At 47.2% G+C, this 23,857-nt stretch overlaps 1 protein-coding gene across 3 annotated transcripts in view; it reads right to left on the minus strand.

Annotated features, from left to right (window-relative positions):
• The window catches only part of LOC138732937 (ras GTPase-activating protein 1-like), a 135,168-nt gene extending 117,948 nt beyond the window's left edge, over window positions 1-17,220 (minus strand). For all 3 annotated transcript variants that reach the window (XM_069879728.1, XM_069879729.1, XM_069879730.1), the window contains exon 1: window positions 16,754-17,220. In XM_069879728.1, coding sequence (XP_069735829.1) covers window positions 16,754-17,220 — 467 coding nt within the window. The remainder of the gene's footprint in view (window positions 1-16,753) is intronic.
• Window positions 17,221-23,857: the final 6,637 nt, after the last annotated feature.

The following is a 23,857-nucleotide window of genomic DNA, read 5'->3' on the forward strand; positions in this document are numbered from 1 at the left end:
CTTTGGAAGAAGGGGCAGCACATTCAGGAGGACTGCAAAGATGTTGTGAAGTTATGCAGGGAGAACGTTAGAAGGGTCAAAGCCCCACTAGCACTTAATCTAGCTACTGAGGTAAAGGACAATAGCAAATGGTGATATAAATATATCAGCAGCAAAAGGAGGGCTAAGGGGAATCTCTAGCCTTTATTGGATGAGGAGAGAAACTTAGTGACAAAGGAAGAGGAGAAGGCTGAGGTACTTAATGCCTTCTTCACCTCAGTCTTTGATACTAAGACAAATTGTTCTCTGTGTATCCAGCACCCTGAGTTGGAAGACGGGGACGAGGAGGAGAACGGAGCCCCCATAATCCAAGAAGAGATGGTTAGCGACCTGCTACACCCCCTAGAAAGACACAAGTCTATGGGGTTCGATAGGATCCACCCGAGAGTGCAGAAGGAACTGGTGGAAGCGTTCACCAATCCACTTTCCATCATTTATCAGCAGTCCTTGGCTAACTGAGGAGGTCCCAGTTGACTGGAGGTCAGCAAATGTGATGCCCATCTACAAGAAGGGCCAGAAAGAGGATCCAGGGAACTACAGTCCTGTCAGCCTGGCCTTGGTGCCAGGGAAGGTTATGGAGCAGGTCACCTTGAGAGCCATCAAACGGCATGTACAGGACAAGCAGGGGATCAGGCCAAATCAGCATGAGTTTAGGAAAGTCAGGTCCTCCTTGACAAACCTGTTCTCCTTCTATGACCAGATGGCCTGTCTGGTGGATGAGGGAAAGGCTGTGGATGTTGTCTGCCTAGACTTTAGTAGAGCCTTTGACAGTCTCTCTCACAGCATTCTCCTGGAGAAACTGGCTGCTCACGGCCTGGACGGGGTGCACTCTGCTGGGTAAAAAACTGGCTGGATGGCCGGGTCCAGAGAGCCGTGGTGAACAGAGGCTTTCTATGATGCAGAGACCACATCAGTGGACACAGAAAAACCAATGGATGTGATCTATCTGGACCTATCTGTAAAGCCTTTGACACAGTCCCCCACAACATCCTTCTCTCTATGAGCTTTTAAAAGCTAACCCTAAGGAACTTGCAGGGAATAGGGACGCGGACAAGGCCTTCCACAAACTAAAACAAGAACTAATGAGGGTACCTGCTTTGGGTTTGCCAGATACTACTAAGCCCTTCTGGCTATTCCCCCACAAGAAACAAGGAATAACCTTGGAAATCCTAGCCCAAACTTTGGGGCCTTATCGGAGGGCACTGGCATACTTCTCAAACCACCTGGATGAGGTCAGTAAAGGATGGCCAAGCTGCCTAAGAGCAGTTGCAGCAGTTGTGATCAATATCCAGGAGGCCCGTAAATTCACTTTGGGACAGAAGATGGCAGTGTTAGTCTCACATACAGTATCTGTTTTGTTGACATTGTGATCCCAGCTTCTCTTCTCAGTGCATTGACAACCAAACTGTCGATGAAACAATAAAAGCTGTGTATTCCAGCAGACCAGATCTGAAGGAAGAACCTCTGGAGGATGCACAAAATTCCTGGTTTAAAGATGGAAGTAGCTTTGTCTGACAAGGTACCCATAAAACTGGATGTGCAGTAACTACTAGGAACAAGGTAACTGAATCCCAACCATTACCTTCAGGGACTTCATCTCAGAACGCTAAAATCATTGCCCTGACCAGAGCCTTAGAACTGGTAAAAAGGAAAAAGATAAATATTTGGACAGACTCTAAATGTGCCTTTGGAGCTGTTCATACTCACAGAGCGATCTGGAAGGAACAAGTGTTATTGATGGCACAAAGAAAACAGATTGAACATGCTGAAGAAATACTTCGCCTATTAGAAGCAGTACAACTACCAACCAAAGTAGCCATCGTGCACTGTCAAGGACACCTGAGAGGTAACACTGACCAGGAAACAGATAACAGATTGGCTGAATATGAGGCTAAACGGGCAGCAGAAAGAATGCAAGTGCAAACTTTAGCTCTAATCCTAGATAATAAAGATGAAAATTTAGAAAATCAGAAAGATATTAGATACTCCAAGTCCGATCAGAAATTAATACAAGAACTTGGAGGACAAATCCTTTCCCAGAAGTGGGCACAATTAAAAGATGGCAAAACTATTGTACCTGCCAGCTTGGTCTGGGAACTTGTAACATGATAAAACCCACTGTGAACCAGATTCTTTATATAAAATCCTAAATCAGAAATGTATAGGGAAGAATTTTATATACTATGGTTCAGACTCAACAGTGTGAAATATGTTAAATTAAATACAATAAGAAATAATTAGGTAAGGAAATGTGCCTAGAAAGTGTTGGCAAATTTATTTTTCTGAACTCCCAATAAAAGGGGGGTACAGATACTTGTTAATATTCAGAGATACCTTTTCTGGATGGCCAGAGACCTTTAGCAAACATAATGGATACACTACACCAGAATTAAAAGGGGCCCTAAGCCATGAAAAAGATGACTATTGATTACAGTTATTAATGTAATGTTATGTACAGGAATAGCAAAGACTTGGGACCAAAATGCATATTTGCAACTGGCAAATTGTTGGTTATGTACAGCTCTTCCCAGAGGTAATATAGAAATGTCCATGTTTGGGGTGCATCTTCAAATTGAACATGGAGACCACAAAACTGGACAAACACTTGTATAGCAGGTTATCTAACTCCACATAGTTGGGAGTTAATGAACTTGAAAAGACAATAGTTAATATCTCAGCAGAAATGGAAATCATAACTAATCACACTGCAGATGCCCTCACAGCTATCCAAACTGAAGCATCATTGAGCAAAGTGGTTTTACAAAATCAATAGGCTTAGATAGATCAATGGCGCAGATGGGAGGAGTATGTACCTTAATAAATACAAGTCACTGCACTTACATTGACCAATCGGAAAAGGTGACAAAAGACATAGATGAAATCTGGAAACAAACCAAGGTTTTACAGGAAGCAGCACAAGATAGTACCTCTTTTGGTTTTACTGAACTTTGGGAAAAGCTTACCTTGTGGTTATCTAACTTTGTTTGGCTTAGACAATTGTTTACTTTGATAGTTGCTTTAATGATTTTAGGGCTTTTATTGTATTTTACGTTTAAATGTTTTATATGTTGTACTGGAGGGGCTATTAATGATTATGAACAATGGAAAAAACATCAACTTCGCTAGAAGACAGACTCGGGAAAAAACTTTAAGAAGAGCCTCAATACAGAAAGCACCCTTTAAATAAGTAAAAGAACTTACTAATAGGCTAGAAAAAGGGGGGAATTGAAACAAGGCATTCTTCAAAAAAAGAACGCATTATCAGGAACACCAGGTGCTCAAGCCAGAGCTGTGCAGCTGTGCTTCAATGAGAAAGGAGACTGTCCAAGGCTAACCGGTTCTGTGTTTTGAAACACAGCCAACTCAGCTAAAGTGAAAGGTGGACTTATGATAATGGAATAACAGAAATAATTGTAACAGTAACGCCCTTTTATCGAACTAATTGTAATAGCCTAGCCCACATTAATGAATATGCATGCCTTTACACTATAAGTAGCTGCTTGTTAGCAAATATGGTGTGCAAACTAGGAGGAGGAATTCCCCCTTGCACCCCAGTGCTGGCAATAAATATACCTGCTTTATAACTCTACTGAGTTGTGAAGCTTGATTCCGCACGTCAGTAAGCAGGTCTGCTAAGAATGGTCTTCAACTATAAATAGTATATTTATAAATATACAAAACAAAGATAGACCCATGCAAAAAAATTAACCTTTTTCTGTTCCAGAGTGATCAAACCAATGTTTGACATAAAAAAAAAAATAATTAAGACTACCTGAAAGTATATAAAACAGTAGAAGGAACTTGTCAAGAAACAGTAAAATTTTATTGGTGCCAACCATAATCTAGAGGGACACAGAAAATTACAGAAAAAAACACAGAATACTGTGTTTGTGTTGCATAAAAGTATCCCAATAGAACAAATGTTGGAATAACATGACTTCTCTGTCGTCTTACTGAGCCCATCAGCGAGATAAATACCAAGGGGGGTTGGGTGGTTGTTCTTTCAGAGTGGGTAGGGGGTGTCAGGTTTTTTGGGGTGTGTGGGGCGTTTTGTTTGCTTGTTTTGGGGATGGCAGTTGTTTTGTTGGGGGGAGGTAGTGTTTAGGAGGGGGGTGTGTTTGTTTGGTTTTGTTTGTTTTAAAAGGGAAAAGGAAGATATCATAGAATCATAGAATAGTTAGGGTTGGAATGGACCTTAAAGATCATCTAGTTCTAACCCCCCTGCCATGGGCAGGGACATGTTCCACTAGGTCAGGCTGCCCAAGGCCCCATCCAACCTGACCTTGAACACCTCCAGGGATGGGGCAGCCACAACTTCCCTGGGCAACATGTTCCAGTGTCTCACGACTCTCATGGTGAAGAAATTCTTCCTTATATCAAGCCTAAATCTGCCCCTCTCCAGTTTATACCCATTCCCCCTTGTCCTATCACCACAAGCCTTTGTGAATAGTCCCTCTCCAGTTTTCTCGTAGCCCCTTTCAGGTACTGGAAAAACACTTTATCAAGTGCAGGATTAGAGTCCCTATTCACTGTTTAGATTAAATAACCTTTGACTGGCGGTAATTACAAATACTGACAAAACAAAACCACCATGGAAAATTCCTCTTTAAACTTTTTCCAGCATCAAACGTTATTCCCCTTCTGTTTTTCTGAATCTGAAGCTTCCATTTATATATGTACATATGTTCAGTTTACTTACTGCTTCACTTCCAATTCACTTCCAACATAAGGTTCAAATAAAATTTTGTTCCATCCTTTTAAAATAAATTCTAACCATTCTTTTAAAACACCATTTCTGACACCATTCATTCAGACAGAAGTAAAACTAGATTTATATACAATTCTATTCTCTAAGTACACAAATTATAAGATCAACAAATCAACAAAATACCCAGTGACTAGAAAAAATAAGAATAAGGTGTTTCTTCATTTTCCCTCTACAATTCAATAACAGTAAAAGACACTTGTTAACTGAAGAGAAAAAAAGGTTACCTGCTAATCACATTAACAGTGAAACAGAAGAGAAACCTCATACACTAAAATCAAGTTACATCACAGTTACAGACAGTGAGAATTTGCATCATGTCCATGGAGGGGGGGTGCAGGGGGTGGAACAGTATATCCACCCTGATATCTGCTGGAGGAACAACACAGCAGGACATAAGCAATCCATGTGTTTCCTGGAGAGCAAGAGGTGCTCTGCTGGACCTCATACCCACAAACATGAAAAGGCTCATTGGGTATGTGATGGTCAAAGGCAGCCTTGGCTGCAGTAAACCATGACATGACAGAGTTCAGGGGGGCATTTGCAAGATCACAAAAACAGATGTCAGGAGAACACTCTTGGACTCTTCAGGGATCTGCTTGGAAAAGTTCCATGGGATAAAGGCTTGGAGGGAAGACGAGCCCAAAAAAGCTGATTAATATTCAAGGGCCATTTCCACCAAAGGCAACAAGAAGGGCTTCTGTAAATACATGTGGCAAGAGGAAGACTAGGGAAAACATGGGCCCCCCCTTCGAATGGGGTGGGGGAAGCTGGAACCACAGGACATACAAAAAGGCTGAGGTACTGAATGCCTTCTATGCCTCACTCTTTATTGGCAAGACTGGCCTTCAGGCACACCAAGTCCCAGAGACCAGGGTGAAATGCCAGAGCAAGGAAGATGTACTCTTGGGGGAAGATGATAAGATCAGGGAATACTTAGGCAAACTGGACGCACATAAAGTCATGGTCCCTGATGGGATGTGCCCACAAGCACCAAGGTCATCATATGGGCAATCTCAATAATACTGAATGATCATGGCAGTCACGCCGTTTCTGATACAAACCAAGATGACACTGGCCTTCTTGGCCACCTGGGCACACTGCTGGCTCATGTTCAGGCAGCTGTCAATCAACACCCCCAGGTCCCTCTCCTCCAGGCAGCTTTCTAGCCACTCTTCCCCATGTCTGTTCAGATCCCTCTGCAGAGCCTCCCTACCCTCCGGCACATCGACACTTCCACCCATCTTAGTGTCATCTGCAAACTTACTTAGGGTGCACTCGATCCCCTCTTCCAGGTCATTGATAATGATGTTGAATAGGACTGGATCCAGCACCGAGCCCTGCGGACACCACTTGTGACCGGCCTCCAGCTAGACTGAACTCCATTCCCCACCACTCCTTGGAGGAGGTCCACTACGTCCACAGCCTGTCTCTCATCCACTAAGCGGGTCACCTTGTCATAGAAGGGGATCATGTTAGTTTGGCAGGACTTGCCTTTCCTAAACCCATGCTGAGTGGGCCTGATAACTCAGCTGTCCTGTGTGTGCTGTGAGATGGTACCCAAGATGACCTGCTCCATGACCTTCCCTGGCACTGAGGTCAGGCTCACAGGTCTGTAGTTCCCTGGATCCTCCATCCACCCAGCACTGAGTCCTGAGGGACACCAATTGTGACCAGCCTCCAAATGGACTTAATTGCATTTCCCACCAGTCTCTGGGCCCAGCCAGCCAACCAGTTTTCCACTCAGGAGAGTGTGCGCCTGTCCAGGCCAGAGGCAGACGGTTTCCTAAGCAGAATCCTGTGAGAAACTGTGCCAAAGGCTTTACTGAAGTCCAAGAAGATACATCCACAGCCTTTCCCTCATCCAGCAGCCGAGTCACTTTGTCATAGAAGGCGATCAGGTTAGTCTGGCAAGACCTGCCTTTTGTGAACCCATGTTGACTGGGCCTGATCACCTGGTTCTCTTGCATGTGCTTCATGATAGCACTCAAGAGCACCTGTTCCATGACTTTCCCTGGCACTGAGGTCAGACTGACAGGCCTGTAGTTCCCTGGATCCTCCCTGCGACCCTTCTTGTAGATGGGCACAACATCAGCCAGCCTCCAGTCCAGTGGACTGGCAGTCAGGAAAAGTCCCTGTCGGCTGGAAGAAGGATAACATTGTGCCCATTTTTAAAAGGGGGATGAGACCAGGCTAGATGGGAGTGAGCCTGGAAGTGGGACACCAGTGACTCAGAGATGCTGTGCTGGTGAGGACCACCAGTACATCACCACAGAACAAGTGGGGGCAATTACACATGGTGACGGTAAGGAAAAACCTGGCACTCTGGCGCTAGCTACTCCAACGACCAGGCAATTGGGAATAAACTCTATTCCATTTATGAGGGCTGAAGTTTCGCAAGCCCAGCTAAAATGCATTTACACCAATGCACACAGCATGGGTAATAAGAAGGAAGAGCTGGAAGCTGTCGTAGGGCAAGGAGGCTATGATGTCGTTACCATCACGGAAACATGGTGCGATGACTCCAATAACTGGAGTGCAACTATGGTGGGGTATAAACTCTTCAGGCAGGACAGGAAGGGTAGGAGAGGAGGCAGGGTAGCCCTCTATGTAAGAGAAGACTTGGATACCATCGAGCTTGATTGTGGTGATGAGATCGAGTGCCTGTGGGTTAAAATCAAAGGAGCCCACAAGAAGGCAGATTTTGTGATGGGAGTCTGTTACAGACCACCCAGACAAGAAGAAGCAGCTGATGAGCTCTTCTATAAACAGCTGGGGATAGTCTCTAGATGGATGCCTCTTGTCCTCATGGGAGACTTCAATCTTCCAGATATCTGCTGGGAGTACAATACAGCAGAAAGGAAGCAGTCTAGGAGGTTCCTGGAGTGTGTGGAAGACAACTTCCTTGCACAACTGGTGAATGAACCAACAAGGGAGGGTGCCCTCCTGGACCTGCTGTTTGTGAACAGAGAAGGCCTTGTGGGGGATGTGACTGTTGGAGGATGCCTGGGACAAAGTGATTGTGAGATGATAGGTTTTTCAGTTCTAGGTGAGGTGAAGAGGGGGGTTAGCAGGACAGTAGCATTAAACTTGCAGAGGGCAGACTTTGGACTGTTCAGAAGGCTGGTTGGCAAAGTCCCATGGGCGACAGTCCTTAAGGGCAAGGGAGCCCACGAGGGCTGGGAGCTCTTCAAAAAGGAAATCCTAGCAGCTCAGGAGAAAGCCATCCCCATGTTCCGGAAAATGATCCGGCGGGGGAAAAAACCAGCTTGGTTGAGTAGGGAGATCTTGAGAGATATCAAAAAGAAGAGGAATGTCTATGAGCTTTGGAAGAAGGGGCAGGCATCTTGGGTGGACTACAGGAGGGAAGTGAGATCGTGCAGGGAAAAAATCAGAAGGGCTAAGGCCCAACTAGAAATCAGATTGGCCAAGTCTGTGAAAGATAACAAAAAATCTTTCTATAAATACATTAACAATAGAAGGAGGACTAGGGAGAATACTCAGTCCCTATTGCATGCAGAAGGAACAACAGTGACAGGGGATGACGACAAGGCTGAGGTACTTAATGCCTTCTTTGCCTCAGTCTTTAATTGTAAAGAAAGTCGTTCCATCTGTGTACAAACCCAGGAGTCAGAGGAGCAGAATGAGGCTCCCATGATCCATGAGGAGATGGTTAGAGACTTGCTTGCCCAGCTAGACACCCACAAGTCTATGGGGCCGGATGGGATCCACCCAAGGGTATTGAAGGAGCTGGTGGATGTGCTGGCCAAACCCCTTTCCATCATCTTCCAACAGTCCTGGCTGACTGGGGAAGTCCTACTAGACTGGAGGCTGATGCTGTGCCCATCTACAAGAAGGGTCGCAGGGAGGATCCAGGGAACTACAGGCCTGTCAGTCTGACCTCAGTGCCAGGGAAAGTCATGGAACAGGTGCTCTTGAGTGCTGTCATGAAGCACATGCAAGAGAACCAGGTGATCAGGCCCAGTCAACATGGGTTCACAAAAGGCAGGTCTTGCCAAACTAACCTGATCGCCTTCTATGACAAAGTGACTCGACTACTGGACAAGGGAAAGGCTGTGGATGTATCTTCCTGGACTTCAGTAAAGCCTTTGACACAGTTTCTCACAGCATTGTGCTTAGGAAACTGTCAGCCTCTGGCCTGGACAGGCGCACACTCTCCTGGGTGGAAAACTGGTTGGATGGCCGGGCCCAGAGACTGGTGGGAAATGGAGTTAACTCCAGCTGGAGGCCAGTGACAAGTGGGGTTCCCCAGGGCTCAGTGCTGGGTCCAGCCCTGTTCAGTGTCTTGATCAATGACCTGGATGAAGGTGTTGAGGAGTTTTTAGATCAAAATGGGCACGGATATTTAGACATGCACAACCCAGCTTCTGCACCTGAATAAAGTTAGCCTTGTAAAAGAATTAGTCACTGTAGAGGACACGTTGCCTTTAAGGTTTCTCTCTGTATTATCAGAAAGTTGCTCTGCCTTGTACTCCTCTCACTTCTCACGGGAGGCTTTCCTCAGTAGTCCTTGACTTGTTATTTTTCACGGGTAGTCCTTGACTTGTTATTTTGTAGACCAGAGTGCTCACAGAGCCGTTTCTCATGGGAAAGCATAATACTGTAGGTAAACAATAATTGTTTACTGCTAAAGGAGAACTGACAAATCAGATAGCTTGCCCCTTCTGAAGAGGGGTATAAATGTAATGCAAAATCTCAATAAAACGGCGTCACTTGATCATATTGGTCGTGTGATGTCCCTATCCTCTGCAATTGGTGACCCCCGACATGATACTATGACAGATTAATTCGTATCGGATTGGAGACTGGAGCAGCTGAACAGACGGGACACAGAGAGGCCGATCGACACATCCTCGCTTCCCTGGCGAGAAGGCCAGAGACAGGCATAGTTTCGCGTTACAGAAGAAACGCGAATTCGGTTATTTACAGCGGAGTGCTCTGCTGGTGTGAAAATTTGGATCTCGCTATAAAAAAGGTGAGCGGTCGGGGAGGAAATGGGGTTGGACGATTACGAGAAAGAAGGTGTCCTAAAACTCCTCCAACATATCCTCTCTAAGAGAGGGAAAAATATGGGTGTGGGAGCCGGACCCCGAGTAACGATGAATCTCAATATGAGTATGGTCGTTCTCCTTTATTCGTAAACACAACACTCCTTATATACCTTTCCAGCAGAGCATGCGCCAAGAAACAACTTACAATTGGTTCATTCAAACTGTCCACGCCTTAAAAGTTACAGGATTGGTTCACAAGGTTTGAGCGCGCGAAAGGTACCGGTCCGGCCGTTTCAGGGACTTTCCGGCGCTGAGTCCCAGGCTTTTGGTACGCGCTTCTCTCGGTGAGCGTACCAAGGAAGGCTTAAAGGGGAACGCCAGGTTTAATCCTTAATGTTGAGCCCTGGATTGTTCACTGCTATTAAATCATATAATCACCCTTCCACAGAAAAAATATGATGCCTCCGTAATTAAAGCATTTATGAACTGGGTCTGGCACCATAAATTAATCCCGGGAGCGCGGGTCGCATTTGAAATTCCTACCTGGGAAGCAATAGGTCATGTATTATGGGATGCAGTGGCCGAAGGAGGCAAGGAGGCAAAAGAAGCAGCCAAATTTGGACCGGCGTGGAGGGAAATAGTGGAGGTGCTGCGGACAATGAAGGGAGAGAGATCAGCAGCTGCAGCGGCTACAGCGGTACTCAGAGCATCCAGGGCTCCCGTATCGCTTGGCACGGCTCTGCAGGCTTTCCCAGCAACCTCACTCTTCTCCCACATGCTAAACATCCCACAACGGGCCCCACTGGAATCTAGCCCACTAAATGTATCTGGTGCTGTCGGCAGAGTGCTCACCGCCCCTGCAGCTGCGCCTGACAAAATTTCAGCAACAGAGACACCTAAAGCGTTACCTCCCCAGACAGAGACAGGTGAAAAACCATCTGATAAGCCCCAAGAGACTGTGTTAGTAAAGGAAAATGCAGAGCAAGGAGGGGCTGCCTTTCATCCTTCTGCGCCTCCCGAAGAATTAACTCCCGATAACCCAGGTGTGGTAACGACAGTAGATGGTGCTGCTGGAACGGCCGCAAAACCCTCGCTTGAAGGGGACTTGAGAGAGTTAGTAAAGGCATTGCAACAATTGGCTATTCAACAGAAGCCAGAGCTGCTATCAGCTCCGGAACCCCCTGCACGTAAAAATTATACCTTTACAGATGGATCTAGTCCAACTCTCACAATTGCCACAAAACGATTATCAGTGCAACCCTCATCTGTCAAGCCAGACCCTGAGATAGAAGAAGCCCATAGCCAAAAATGGAAAGGCATAATCACGAATGCAATTTTAGAAGGAGATTTCATAACTGCACCAGAAGCATTTCCAGTAATGCATGGTGCAGGAGGTCGAAACTGGGAACTGATCGACTGGAAACTGTTGGAGAAACTCAAAGCTGCCGTGATCCAGTACGGCCTTAAATCACAAGTCATGACATCGCTAATACAGTACATCTTTCAATCGCATACCCTCATTCCAGCGGACATATGTACCCTCGCAAAATTGATTCTTGCAGCAGCCATCTCAGCACTGCACACAGAAAATTCCCCACAGAAAAGACAAGGAAAACTGGCTACCTTTTTCGGAGTAAGACAGGCTAATCCAATACATGGAATGTCTGCGTCCACATGCAGGACCGCACAGAACTTAGTCAAAACTGTGCTACTTAGTCAACCATCAGCACCTGCCGATAATCCCTTTGATCCAGGGCCAGCAGCCTCTGAGAGAACTTCGATTTATTTTCATCAGTGGAGGTGCAGTGACCCTAAACAGCTACAAACTTTTCCTGGGAATTGTTTGCGGGAGGCACGTACCAACACAGATGCCTTCGCAGCAAGCAGCAGCTCTCACCTCAGAGCAAGAACAAGAGGCATCACCGAGATAGATGTGATCACCACCATTGCAGTGGTGCTGCAATTGTCTGCACTTCACACAATACCATGGAACGTAAAAGGACCATTGGAGGGTGGCTTTACTAACTTGTAATTAGAATGATTATCAATAATTTGGTTGGGAATAGGCATATGGGGAGACAGAGGCTGTTGTTCAACTGAGCAGTCCGCGATTCTATCAATACAGAAACTACAAAAAAAAAAAAAAAAATAAACAAAAACACTACCATAAGTGAAATATTTGTTAGACAATCGATATAAGCCTTATTAGATAATGCATCTACGTATTTTAAGTGTTGCATGTTACCGGTACCGTGTGTAGTTTAAATATCCATAGCATCAAAAAATTGTGGATTCAATAGTGATAACCAACATTGTATGAATGTATTCAGCTAGCTGAGAAATGAGTGGTTGTGTGTGTGTGTTTGAAGTACTTCAAACGTTTGTAAGACTTACAAATCGGTTTTGATTAATCTTAGAAATACATCTCTGGGACCTTTCAATCTCAAATGTCCACTAAGCCGGCAAACAGGTAGATTTACCTGGGGATCTTTGGAATGAAAGGCTTCATTGGGCACTGGAACAGGCTGCCCAAGGAGGTGGTTGAGTCCCCTTCCCTGGAGGTGTTTAAGGCACGGGTGGACGAGGTGCTAAGGGGCATGGTTTAGTGTTTGATAGGAATGGTTGGACTCGATGATCCGGTGGGTCTCTTCCAACCTGGTGATTCTATGATTCTATGAATCAGAAGGAAAGTTTTAAAATATCTAGCAAAACATGCAGCTGTATGTGTGTGAGGGCCCCCCCCACCCCCTGCCCTCCTGCCTTCTCCTTCTTTTCTAAGTTTTCTTTTCTTTTAGCTTTGAAGAAGTCCAAAGGAGTTAACCATGTTATCTCTCTAGGGGAATGCCAATTTGTTAGAACACTCTGCATTCCAGTGTCACTCATAAGCAACTGCTGGGTCCTAGTGCAGACAACATTTAGGGATAATTGAGGCAATGATAGAGGAAAATTCAAAAGATTCGTTACGAATTATTGAGTGGATATTTAGCCACACTAACCCCAAAAAACATAGTCACTAAATTTGAATTGATTACAATGATAATCACCGAGAAAAAAAAAAATAAATAAAAAAGGGGGGGCGAGAATCAGGAGAGACACTGCAAAACAGATTGATAAAGGTGCAATATGTAATGAATTTTTTGCGATTAGCAAGAGATGATCAAATTGTGCCGAAGTTGAAGCATATACAAACCATGTCATCAAAATTAGAGCAAGTACAAGACAACGTGAAAGTGCTATTGAAAAACAGTTATTATGGGCAATGGACAGGTCTGTATACGCTACTAACATGGGGACGAGGTTATGCTTGTGTTTTAACAGATACAGGACCAGTCTGTGCACCTGTGAGGTGGATCAAGCCCGCATTGCTGCGTGACAACTGTTAAGCCCCAACCACAAAAGCAGTCGACAAGAATGAGGAGGATGTTAACATTATGGATGCTCTTAATCCTATGAGTGGTAGTTAAAGGATTCACTGGCTGGTTAAAGGATTTGATTAAGGGTGCACTTATGTTAGTTATTATAGCTTTTGCATTGCTTCTTGTATTACCCTGTTTGTTTCGATGCTTTCAAAGATCAGCAGAAAGACTTTTAAGTCAAGCTTGGGTTGTGCAAAAACAAAAACGGGGAATTGTTGAGGAGTTTTTAGATCAAAATGGGCACGGATATTTAGACATGCACAACCCAGCTTCTGCACCTGAATAAAGTTAGCCTTGTAAAAGAATTAGTCACTGTAGAGGACACGTTGCCTTTAAGGTTTCTCTCTGTATTATCAGAAAGTTGCTCTGCCTTGTACTCCTCTCACTTCTCACGGGAGGCTTTCCTCAGTAGTCCTTGACTTGTTATTTTTCACAGGTAGTCCTTGACTTGTTATTTTGTAGACCAGAGTGCTCACATAGCCGTTTCTCATGGGAAAGCATAATACTGTAGGTAAACAATAATTGTTTACTGCTAAAGGAGAACTGACAAATCAGCTTGTAACACCACGGCTCGCCCCTTCTGAAGAGGGGTATAAATGTAATGCAAAATCTCAATAAAACAGCGTCACTTGATCATATTGGTCGTGTGATGTCCCTATCCTCTGCATGAAGGCATCGAGTGCACCCTTAGCAAGTTTGCAGATGATACTAAGCTGGGTGGAACTGTGGATCTGCTGGAGGATAGGGAGGCTCCAAAGGGGTCTGAACAGGCTGGACCGCTGGGCAGAGTCCAATGGCAGGAGGTTTAACAAGGCCAAATGCCGGGTCCTGCACTTGGGGCACAACAACCCTGTGCAGTGCTACAGACTAGGAGACGTCTGTCTAGAAAGCTGCCTGGAGGAGAGGGACCTGGGGGTGTTGGTTGACAGCCGACTGAACATGAGCCAGCAGTGTGCCCAGGTGGCCAAGAGCATTTTGGCTTGGATCAGAAACTGCATGATCAGCAGGTCCAGGGAGGTTATTCTCCCTCTGTACTCAGCACTGGTGAGACCGCTCCTCGAATCCTGTGTTCAGTTCTGGGCCCCTCACCACAAGAAGGATGTTGAGGCTCTGGAGCGAGTCCAGAGAAGAGCAACGAAGCTGGTGAAGGGGCTGGAGAACAAGTCTTACAAGGAGTGGCTGAGAGAGCTGGGGGTGTTTAGCCTGGAGAAGAGGAGGCTGAGGGGAGACCTCATTGCTCTCTACAACTACCTGAACGGAAGTTGTGTAGAGGAGGGAGCTGGCCTCTTCTCCCAAGTGACAGGGGACAGGACGAGAAGGAATGGCCTCAAGCTCTGCCAGGGGAGGTTTAGGCTGGACATCAGGAAAAAAATTTTCACTGAGCCTTTGGAACGGGTCCAAAGGAGGCTACAAGGATGATCCAAGGGCTGGAGCACTTTCCATACAAGGACAGGCTGAGAGAGTTGGGCTTCTTCAGCCTGGAGAAGAGAAGGGTCCGAGGATATCTTATAGCAACCTTCCAGTACCTGAAAGGGGCTACAAGAAAGCTGGAGAGAGACTATTCATAAAAGGCTTGTGGTGATAGGACAAGGGGGAACAGGTATAAACTGGAGAGGGGCAGATTTAGGCTTGATAGAAGGAAGAATTTCTTCACCATGAGAGTCATGAGACACTGGAACATGTTGCCCAGGGAAGTTGTGGCTGCCCCATCCCTGGAGGTGTTCAAGGTCAGGTTGGATGGGGCCTTGGGCAGCCTGACCTAGTGGAACATGTCCCTGCCCATGGCAGGGGGGTTGGAACTAGATGATCTTTAAGGTCCATTCCAACCCTATCTATTTTATGATTCTATGACATAAACAACTGAAGTATTGCACATAACACCAGTTTACTACTAAATTATCATTCATTCATTAATTTTGTAGGCATTTCCGTAACACCATTTCAGACTTGCATCAACCTCTGGCAGTGAGCTTTGCAGATGGGGTACAGAGTGCAAAGAAAAAGACCAAAACACACACACACCTGCCCACTATTCCCTAGCATCCTGTGCCTCCCACCTACCATTAAGCTACAGCATAAACATACTACTTCTGTACTCAAATGAAAAAGAACACACTGAACAGGCTATCATTAAGTCTCACTTAGGATTGTGGGGCTAGCATTGCCTTACACAGTATCTGCATGCCCCCAGCACACCAAGGACAGAACTGGAACAGAGGTAGGAGGTGTGATAATTTGTTAAAATGTCCAGATAGTGCTACCGGAACTTGGCAACTAAAGAGGACCATCTGAACAGGGAATTCTGAATTCCCCAAGCCCATTGGCTGATCTGTGTTGCTCACCCGAAGAAGCCATGCCCTGCTTCCTGCCCCCCCACAAGAACAATGGGTAGCGATTGCGACACTTCTACCAGCCCCTTGCAGAATGCTTCACCTACATCTTCATCCTGGTTGGGTTGTCTATAAGAGACTCCCAGCAGAATATCTGCCTTGTTGGCCTTCCCCCTCATCCTTACCCATAAGCGCTCAACCTTATCACAATCGTTGAGCTCTGTACAATCGAACCCCTCCCTAACATACAGAGCCACCCCACCGCTTCTTCTTCCCTGCCTGTCCCTTCTGAAGGGCTCATAGCCACTCACTGCAGCACTCCAGTCATGCGAGTCATCCCACCGTGTTTCTGTGTTGGTGTCTAAGTCAACCACTCGCCCCAGTGCCCTGAAGTCCCTTTTGATGTTTTTCAGACTTCTCTCTGCAACCTCCTCACGGCCAACCTGTATAACCAGTAGTGGGTGATAATCAGAGGGCCCTACCAGACCAGGGAGTTTCCTAGTAACATCTCTAACCCAGGCCCCAGGAAGGCAGCAGACCTCCATATGGGAAGGGTCTGGTCAGCACATTGGTCCCTCTCTTCTCCTCAGAAGGAAATTACCTGCAACCATCTCCCTCCTTTTTTTCTTAATGAAGGCTGACTGACTCTCCCTAGGCAACTCCCTGGATGGACCTTCACCTACATCCTTATTTGCCTGGCCCTCAAGTTCCAGATCTTTATACCTGTTGTGTAAGTGCAACTGAGAAGGTGAGAGAGGCCAGGAGAGCAATCATCTGCTGCCCTGAGCAGGGACCTGTTTCCATTCCACACACCCCACCTTAGGTAATTCACTCACTAGTTATGCGATCTCTATATAACATTATCTGATTTATTTATTTCACAAAATATAAACATAGAACTGCTCTGCCTCTAGTGCAAGATTCTTTCTATAACTAGCACTGTAGCAATCTCGATTAACCTGATAGAAGAATAAGTACAATAAAAAACTTCATGAAGACTTGTAGTTTCTTTTTTCAATTACCTCTTCTCTCTAAATGTAACCTAATTAAAAGCTCCTGCGACAATTCCACAGGAGTTTTACATACACTTTCCACTAAGAAAACGTTGTGGGCCCGACATCGCGTTCCCCACGGCGCCTCCCTCCCCGCGGGGGAAGCGCCCAGGAGGGGCACGGAAGCGCTTCTACTCACTGATTCGTTGGGGGAGCGTTGAGTGGGATGGCCACCTCTTCCTCTTCATACTCCGGCCCATCCAACGAGTCGCCTTCGTCCGCGGTCCCCAGCCCCCCCGCCAAGGAAGGTAACTGTGGCGGCAGCGGGGGAACGGCGGCAGTGCTGGGTTCGGGTCGGGGCAGCACCCCACCGGACACCTCTGGCCCCTGGCCCTGGCCAGTTGTTTCCACGGCGCTACCGCCTCCAGACACCAGAGGGGCAGGCCCCGAGCCTAGCACAAAGAGCCCCAGCGCCGAGCACAAAGCCGGACCGCCGACGCCCGGGCTGTCCCCGTCAGAGCCCAGCAGGAAGGGGCCCTGCGGCCCCGGATCCTTGCCCCGGCATAAGCTAGGGTAGCGTTCCGACTCAGTTTCGCCAACGGCTCCCACCATCCCAACGGAGGTAATCGAGCCGCTCTCCTCAGCCCCAGCCTCGGCCGCCATCATGTTGAGCCTCACCCCCTCCTACCTTGCCCCCCCGCGACCGCCGCGGGAGGCGGCGACTTCCCCCTCCCCGCGCCTCCGCCTTCAGGGAGCAGATCTGGGACAAGGGAAAGATTCCTCCAGCAGAGACTGGCTCCGAACAATAGCCGTCTGGGCGCCTAAAGCAAGTCTGCAAGACCCCAGCACTGCTGCCTTATCCTGCGGCCGCGAGGGGAAGCAACTCCTACAGAGACACAAGTCTACACTCTCATCCCACTCCTCCAAGAGCTAGCGATGGCGCACGACTGCATGGGCGGGGCAGAAAAGCAAGGAAGGGATCTCGCTGGTTAGCGATAGAGAAAAGAGCAGATGGGTGAGCCGCACTTGCGCGTTATACGGCTCATCTCATCGCGAGGTCGCTGGGAGAGAAGGTGGGGGTGGGTTTCCTGCTCTCTGCTGAGAGGTGTAAGGGACACAGAGATGGGATAGAAGAATAAGGAGTCCTCCATTATCCCCGTCTCGGGAAAAGAAAAGCAAGACAACGCCACAACAACCAAACAGGAAAAGGTGGATCTCCCCGGATTGTGCCGAAGTTTATTTCTCTCCCGAGTTACAGCATCAAAGTTGAGAACAACCGTGTAAGCTTCTTGCACTACCAAAGCGGGGAGGGGACATTCGCGAGAAAAAAAACCAAATAAATAAAAGGAGGAATTTGCTCAGTGCTGTAATAAACAGGCTATTCAGCATTTTGGCTTGAATAAAGGAACGTGGGAGAGGGTCAAGAGGGTGGAGATCCAAATGTATTGGTCCTGATTGCTGTACCTGAGTTTAGGACCGCTTTCGCGCCCAAATGTAGCCGCTGTCGCGCCAAAAAGAAATGTATAACGGGAGGGGAGCAGGGAAGCGGGACCAGGCGTGCCTCTGGCTAGACGAGGCCCTGCCTCAGCCACGCGCCCAGTGCTGTATACCTTGCTTTGCTGACTTTATTCCACAATAAAAGAGATATTTTATACTCTCAGAATTTTAGTTTCCAGAGTGTGCTTATAATAATAATATGGGGGCTCGTCCGGGATCTCTCGACCCACGCTCGGACCGTTCCACGGGGTCTCAGTGAGTGGTGCACCCCACGGCAGTTCCTGTGTCTCACTGGGTCTCGGGGGTGGCCCGGGGTGGCTGCTCGATATCCCGCCGGGTGGAATTTGCAAAGCAATGTTTGTCAGGGAAAGGGACCGCAGTTGCCTGTAATTCTTGTGCACAAACATCCAGGTAAGAAAACGCGGACTGGTGAGTATTATCCGGTTGGGCAGGTTCGGGGTGGCGAGTGTGGAGTGAATGAGACTCAGACTGCAACAGATCCGAGGAGTGCGGAGGCCTGAGTGGAAGCGAATGGGTTGGTGTGTGAATACCCCGAGGGAAATGGGACAGGGGGCGGGTAAAGCCTAGTCTCGGGAAAGAGCCGGCATACATCCCTCCAGACAGTCCATAAGGGAGGGTGTTAAGTAACTGGAAAGAGAATGCGTGCACACGGGACAAGGACCAGCTTAAGATGATTCATTATTGTACGGTAGAATGGACAAGGGAGGAAATTAGATCAGACCTCTTATATTGGCCAAAATTTGGACCTTTGGAGGATTGGATGTGTCAAACCCTAAACATTTATGTAAATGCAAAGGAGCAGTTTAGTCAGGAGGAGAGTGATTATGCAGCATGCTAGAAGGGCTCTTTAACGGCAAGCACACCCACTGCTCCGCTGTTAGCCTTGAAGGAAACAGAGGAAGACCACGCTCCAGGGAAATGGGACCCCCTAGAACATTTACCCCCTCCATATAACCCAGGTGAATATGTTGGTGAGGGAGAGTCAGGTAGAGACCGAAGTGATGAGGCTCCCCGCAGACCCTGGACTAGGGGCCAGGCGAGGAAAGAACAGGAGGCAGGAATGTGCCCTTTGAGGGAGGTTCCCTTGGCACTGGGCGGAAGGGGGCATAGGATTTGTGGTTGCCCCTTTAATAGGGACAGTGGTGCGGCAATTTAAGAGATAATTCAAACGTTTATTGGAGGATCCAATATGGGTGGTGGCGCAGGTAGACCAGTTTTTAGGTTCCAACTTGTATACGTGGGAGGAACAGCAGCACATATTAGCTATACTGTTCCTTCCTGAAGAGAGACAAATAATCTGGGGGGCTGGTATGAGAATCTGGGAACGGGAACGACAGAACCATCCAGGGCCAAATGGAGAGCAAAAACTCATAAATCTCGACCCAAGGTGGGATCATAACAGCCCAGCAGGGAGAAACCAGTTAAGTGATTATAGATCACATGATTAGGGGAATAAGAGAAGCCGTACCTAGGGGACCAAATGCTAGTAAGGCATTCGACAGTCAACAGGATAAGGAGGAGACTCCAACAGAATGGTTGGAGAGGGTGAAACAGAACATGCAAAAATATTCCAGGATTGACCTAGAGTAGGAGGCGGGGTGAGAACTACTTAAAGTTACTTTTGTGACTCGGTCGTGGCCAGATATCAGGAAGAAACTAGAGAAGCTAGAAGACTGGCATGAGAGGGGACTTAACAAGCTACTGAGAGAAGCTCAAAAGGTATAAGTAAGAAGGGATGAAGAGAAAGATAAGGCTAAGGCTAAACTCATGATGGCTACTGTACAGGCAGCAACAGAAAAGGGAAGGATTCCACCCCTGGGGCCCTCTTCCCCGAAGCTCCCTCCGGGAGGACAGGGAGGACAGGGACGGGGAGCACCCCCTAGGGGTACTCCATAAAAAGGGGGATCCGTTATAGAGGGTAAAGGGAACTCATGGTGTGGAGGATGCGGGACCTGCCCCCAGTGTGAGAACACGTGTTATTATTGTGGACAAAGAGGGCATTTTAAAAGAGAATGCTGGAAAAGGGAAAGAGACATGGAGGTCTTCTCTGAGACCAGAGAAGACCTTCTGGCATAGGGGGGTCAGGGGCTCTACCTCCTGGGGCAATACCATCACCGGGAGCCCTTGATAACACTGAAAATTGGACCCCAGAAGGAGGAAACTACCTTTTTAGTAGATACAGGGGCAGAAAGGACTTGTGTAGTTGCTATACCTCAGGGGTGTGAAAGGGAGAAGGAGAAACAAAGTGTAGTATGGGCAAAAGGAGAAAGCTTTAAAGTACCAGTATTAAAAGAAGTACAAGTGGAAGGGGAAGGTCGGATAGGGGTAGAGGATATATTACTGATACTGGAGGCAGGATGTAATCTTTTGGGAAGAGACTTACAGACCCAACTGGGGATCGAGGTGGTCCCCACGGGAGGAGAAATGGTGGCAAGGATGATGCAACTAAGGAGAGAAGATGAGGAAGAAATTGCTGAAAGAGTATGGGCCTCAAAGGAGAATCGGGGTGGCCTGGATATTCCCCCTATACAAATACACATAGAGGATAGGGAGAAACCTATTAGAATTAAACAATAGCCCATATCAAGTGAAGGAAGACAAGGGTTGAAACCAATAATTGAAGGCTTGTTACAGGACGGGACATTAGAACCGTGTATGTCACCCCACAACACTCCCATCCTCCCTGTAAGGAAAGGGGATGGTTCATATCGCCTGGTACAGGACCTCTGGGCAGTTGACCAGAGGACTCAGACCCGATACCCTGTAGTCCCTAACCCATATACTCTTTTGAGTAAAATTCCACCAGAACATCAGTGGTTTAGTGTTATAGACCTAAAAGATGCATTTTGGGCATGTCCACTGGCAGAAGAGAGCAGGGATCTGTTCACCTTTGAATGGGAGGACCCAGACACAGGGCGAAAACAACAATTGAGATGGACCAGACCACCTCAGGGGTTTAACCAAATCTCCCAACTTATTTGGACAGGCTCTAGAAGGACTGTTACAATGCTTTGAGTGACCCATGTCCGTACAGGTCCTCCAATATGTAGATGATCTATTAGTGTCTGGGGAAGAAAAAGAAAATGTGAGAAAAGTAACCATACAATTATTAAACTTTCTGGGAGGCAATGGTTTGAGATTATCTAAGACCAAATTGCAATTTGTACAGAGTGAAGTAAAATATCTAGGACATCTAATCGGACAAGGGAGTAGGAAAATAGACCCTGAGAGGATATTGGGGATCACCTCCTTGCCCCCACCTAAAACAAAAAGGGAAATCAGGAGGTGTTTAGGTTTGTTGCAATGTTGTCATTTGTGGATCAAAGGATATACCCAATCTGTTAAATTTTTGTATGACAAGTTGGTTACAAATGGGGAAAATAAATGGACACCCGAGGATGATCCCTTTCAAACTGGGTGGTAACCTTTGATTGGGAGCAGCGTTTGCCAGAGGTGTTTCATCCACCAGCCTGGGCTAGGAAAAACTGAAAACAGGGGGGCCAAGTTTGAAATCCCAATGGTTGCCCAGAATTTATTCATTACCTCAAGGAGGCGAAGGGACTCAAACTTGGCATCCAGCTTTAAGTGTCTTCCCCAGATTCCTCATCTTTGTAATTGGATTACTGAACAAAGGGGAGCCAATATAATTCGATTTGAGTGTGGGAGGAATAAATCAATCCCAGAAATTTAGGGTGTTTGGGAGAAGGATTGGGGAAAGATCACTGAAAGGTGCAAAAAGCGCTTTAACTGGAAATCCATTAAAAGGGAAAACAGGCTTAAAGACCCGGACCACTAGAAGGACAATTAACCCATCGGAACTATAACCTCTGACTCTGTCATCAAGGAGCAGTCCTGCAGGCAAAAATTCTCTGCCACCAAGAAGATCCTTGTTTCAGCTGTTAGCTGCAACCTAACAGGCCAAGAGATGGGTGGAGAGATGAGTCGCTGGGCATTTACGCTCCTCCTTACAGTGATCAGTGGTTTGAGAGTCGAAACAAATTCAGGTGAGAAGGTCACCGAATCCCTGACATACCACACTCATTACAAATGTAAAGGAACAAGAAGTGGGAAAGAGTAAACTGGGGAAACAACTGGATATTTGGTTTACAAATCAGGAGGGCTAAGGCCCAACTAGAACTCAGATTGGCTAAGTCTGTGAAAGATAATAAATAATCATTCTATAAATATATTAACAATAAAGGAGGACTAGGGAGAAGACTGGAAGAGTGGGGAAGTTCCACTGGACTGGAGGCTGGCTGATGTTGTGCCCATCTACAAGAAGGGTCGCAGGGAGGATCCAGGGAACTACAGGCCTGTCAGTCTGACCTCAGTGCCAGGGAAAGTCATGGAACAGGTGATCTTGAGTGCTATCATGAAGCACATGCAAGAGAACCAGGTGATCAGGCCCAGTCAACATGGGTTCACAAAAGGCAGGTCTTGCCAAACTAACCTGATCGCCTTCTATGACAAAGTGACTCGGCTGCTGGATGAGGGAAAGGCTGTGGATGTATCTTCCTGGACTTCAGTAAAGCCTTTGACACGGTTTCTCACAGCATTGTGCTTGGGAAACTGTCAGCCTCTGGCCTGGACAGGCGCACACTCTCCTGGGTGGGAAACTGGCTGGCTGGCCGGGCCCAGAGACTGGTGGGAAATGGAGTTAACTCCAGCTGGAGGCCAGTGACAAGTGGGGTTCCCCAGGGCTCAGTGCTGGGTCCAGCCCTGTTCAATGTCTTTATCAATGACCTGGATGAAGGCATCGAGTGCACCCTGAGCAAGTTTGCGGATGACACTAAGCTGGGTGGAAGTGTCGATCTGCTGGAGGGTCGGGAGGCTCTGCAAAGGGATCTGAACAGGCTGGACCGCTGGGCTGAGACCAATGGGATGAGGTTTAACAAGGCCAAATGCCGGGTCCTGCACTTGGGGCACAACAACCCTATGCAGTGCTACAGACTAGGAGAAGTCTGGCTGGAAAGCTGCCTGGAGGAGAAGGTCCTGGGGGTGTTGGTTGACAGCCGACTGAACATGAGCCAGCAGTGTGCCCAGGTGGCCAAGAAGGCCAATGGCATCTTGGCTTGTATCAGAAAAGGCGTGACCAGCAGGTCCAGGGAGGTTATTCTCCCTCTGTACTCGGCACTGGTGAGACCGCTCCTCGAATCCTGTGTTCATTTCTGGGCCCCTCACCACAAGAAGGATGTTGAGGCTCTGGAGAGAGTCCAGAGAAGAGCAACAAAGCTGGTGAAGGGGCTAGAGAACAAGTCTTACAAGGAACGGCTGAGAGAGCTGGGGGTGTTTAGCCTGGAGAAGAGGAGGCTGAGGGGAGACCTCATTGCTCTCTACAACTACCTGAAAGGAGGTTGTAGAGAGGAGGCTGCTGGTCTCTTCTCCCAAGTGATGGGGGACAGGACAAGAGGGAATGGCCTCACACTCCTCCAGGGGACGTTTACACTGGACATTAGGAAAAAATTTTTCACAGAAAGGGTCATTGGGCACGGGAACAGGCTGCCCAGGGAGGTGGTTGAGTCACCTTCCCTGGAGGTGATTAAGGGGTGGGTGGATGAGGTGCTGAGGGGCATGGTTTTGTATTTGATAGGAATGGTTGGACTTGATGATCCTGGGGGTCTTTTCCAACCTGGTGATTATATGGTTCTATGAATTCGACGGAAGGGGATCAGATCCCAGTACAAGGAATGGAACTAGTGTTCCACTCTTTTTACGGAAAACCAAAACCAGGGGCTAAGTTTGAAAACCCAATGGTCGTCCAGAACTTAATCAAAGGCAAGATTCT

The sequence above is a fragment of the Phaenicophaeus curvirostris genome, chromosome W, assembly GCF_032191515.1.
Source record: "Phaenicophaeus curvirostris isolate KB17595 chromosome W, BPBGC_Pcur_1.0, whole genome shotgun sequence".
Lineage (NCBI taxonomy): Eukaryota > Metazoa > Chordata > Aves > Cuculiformes > Cuculidae > Phaenicophaeus > Phaenicophaeus curvirostris.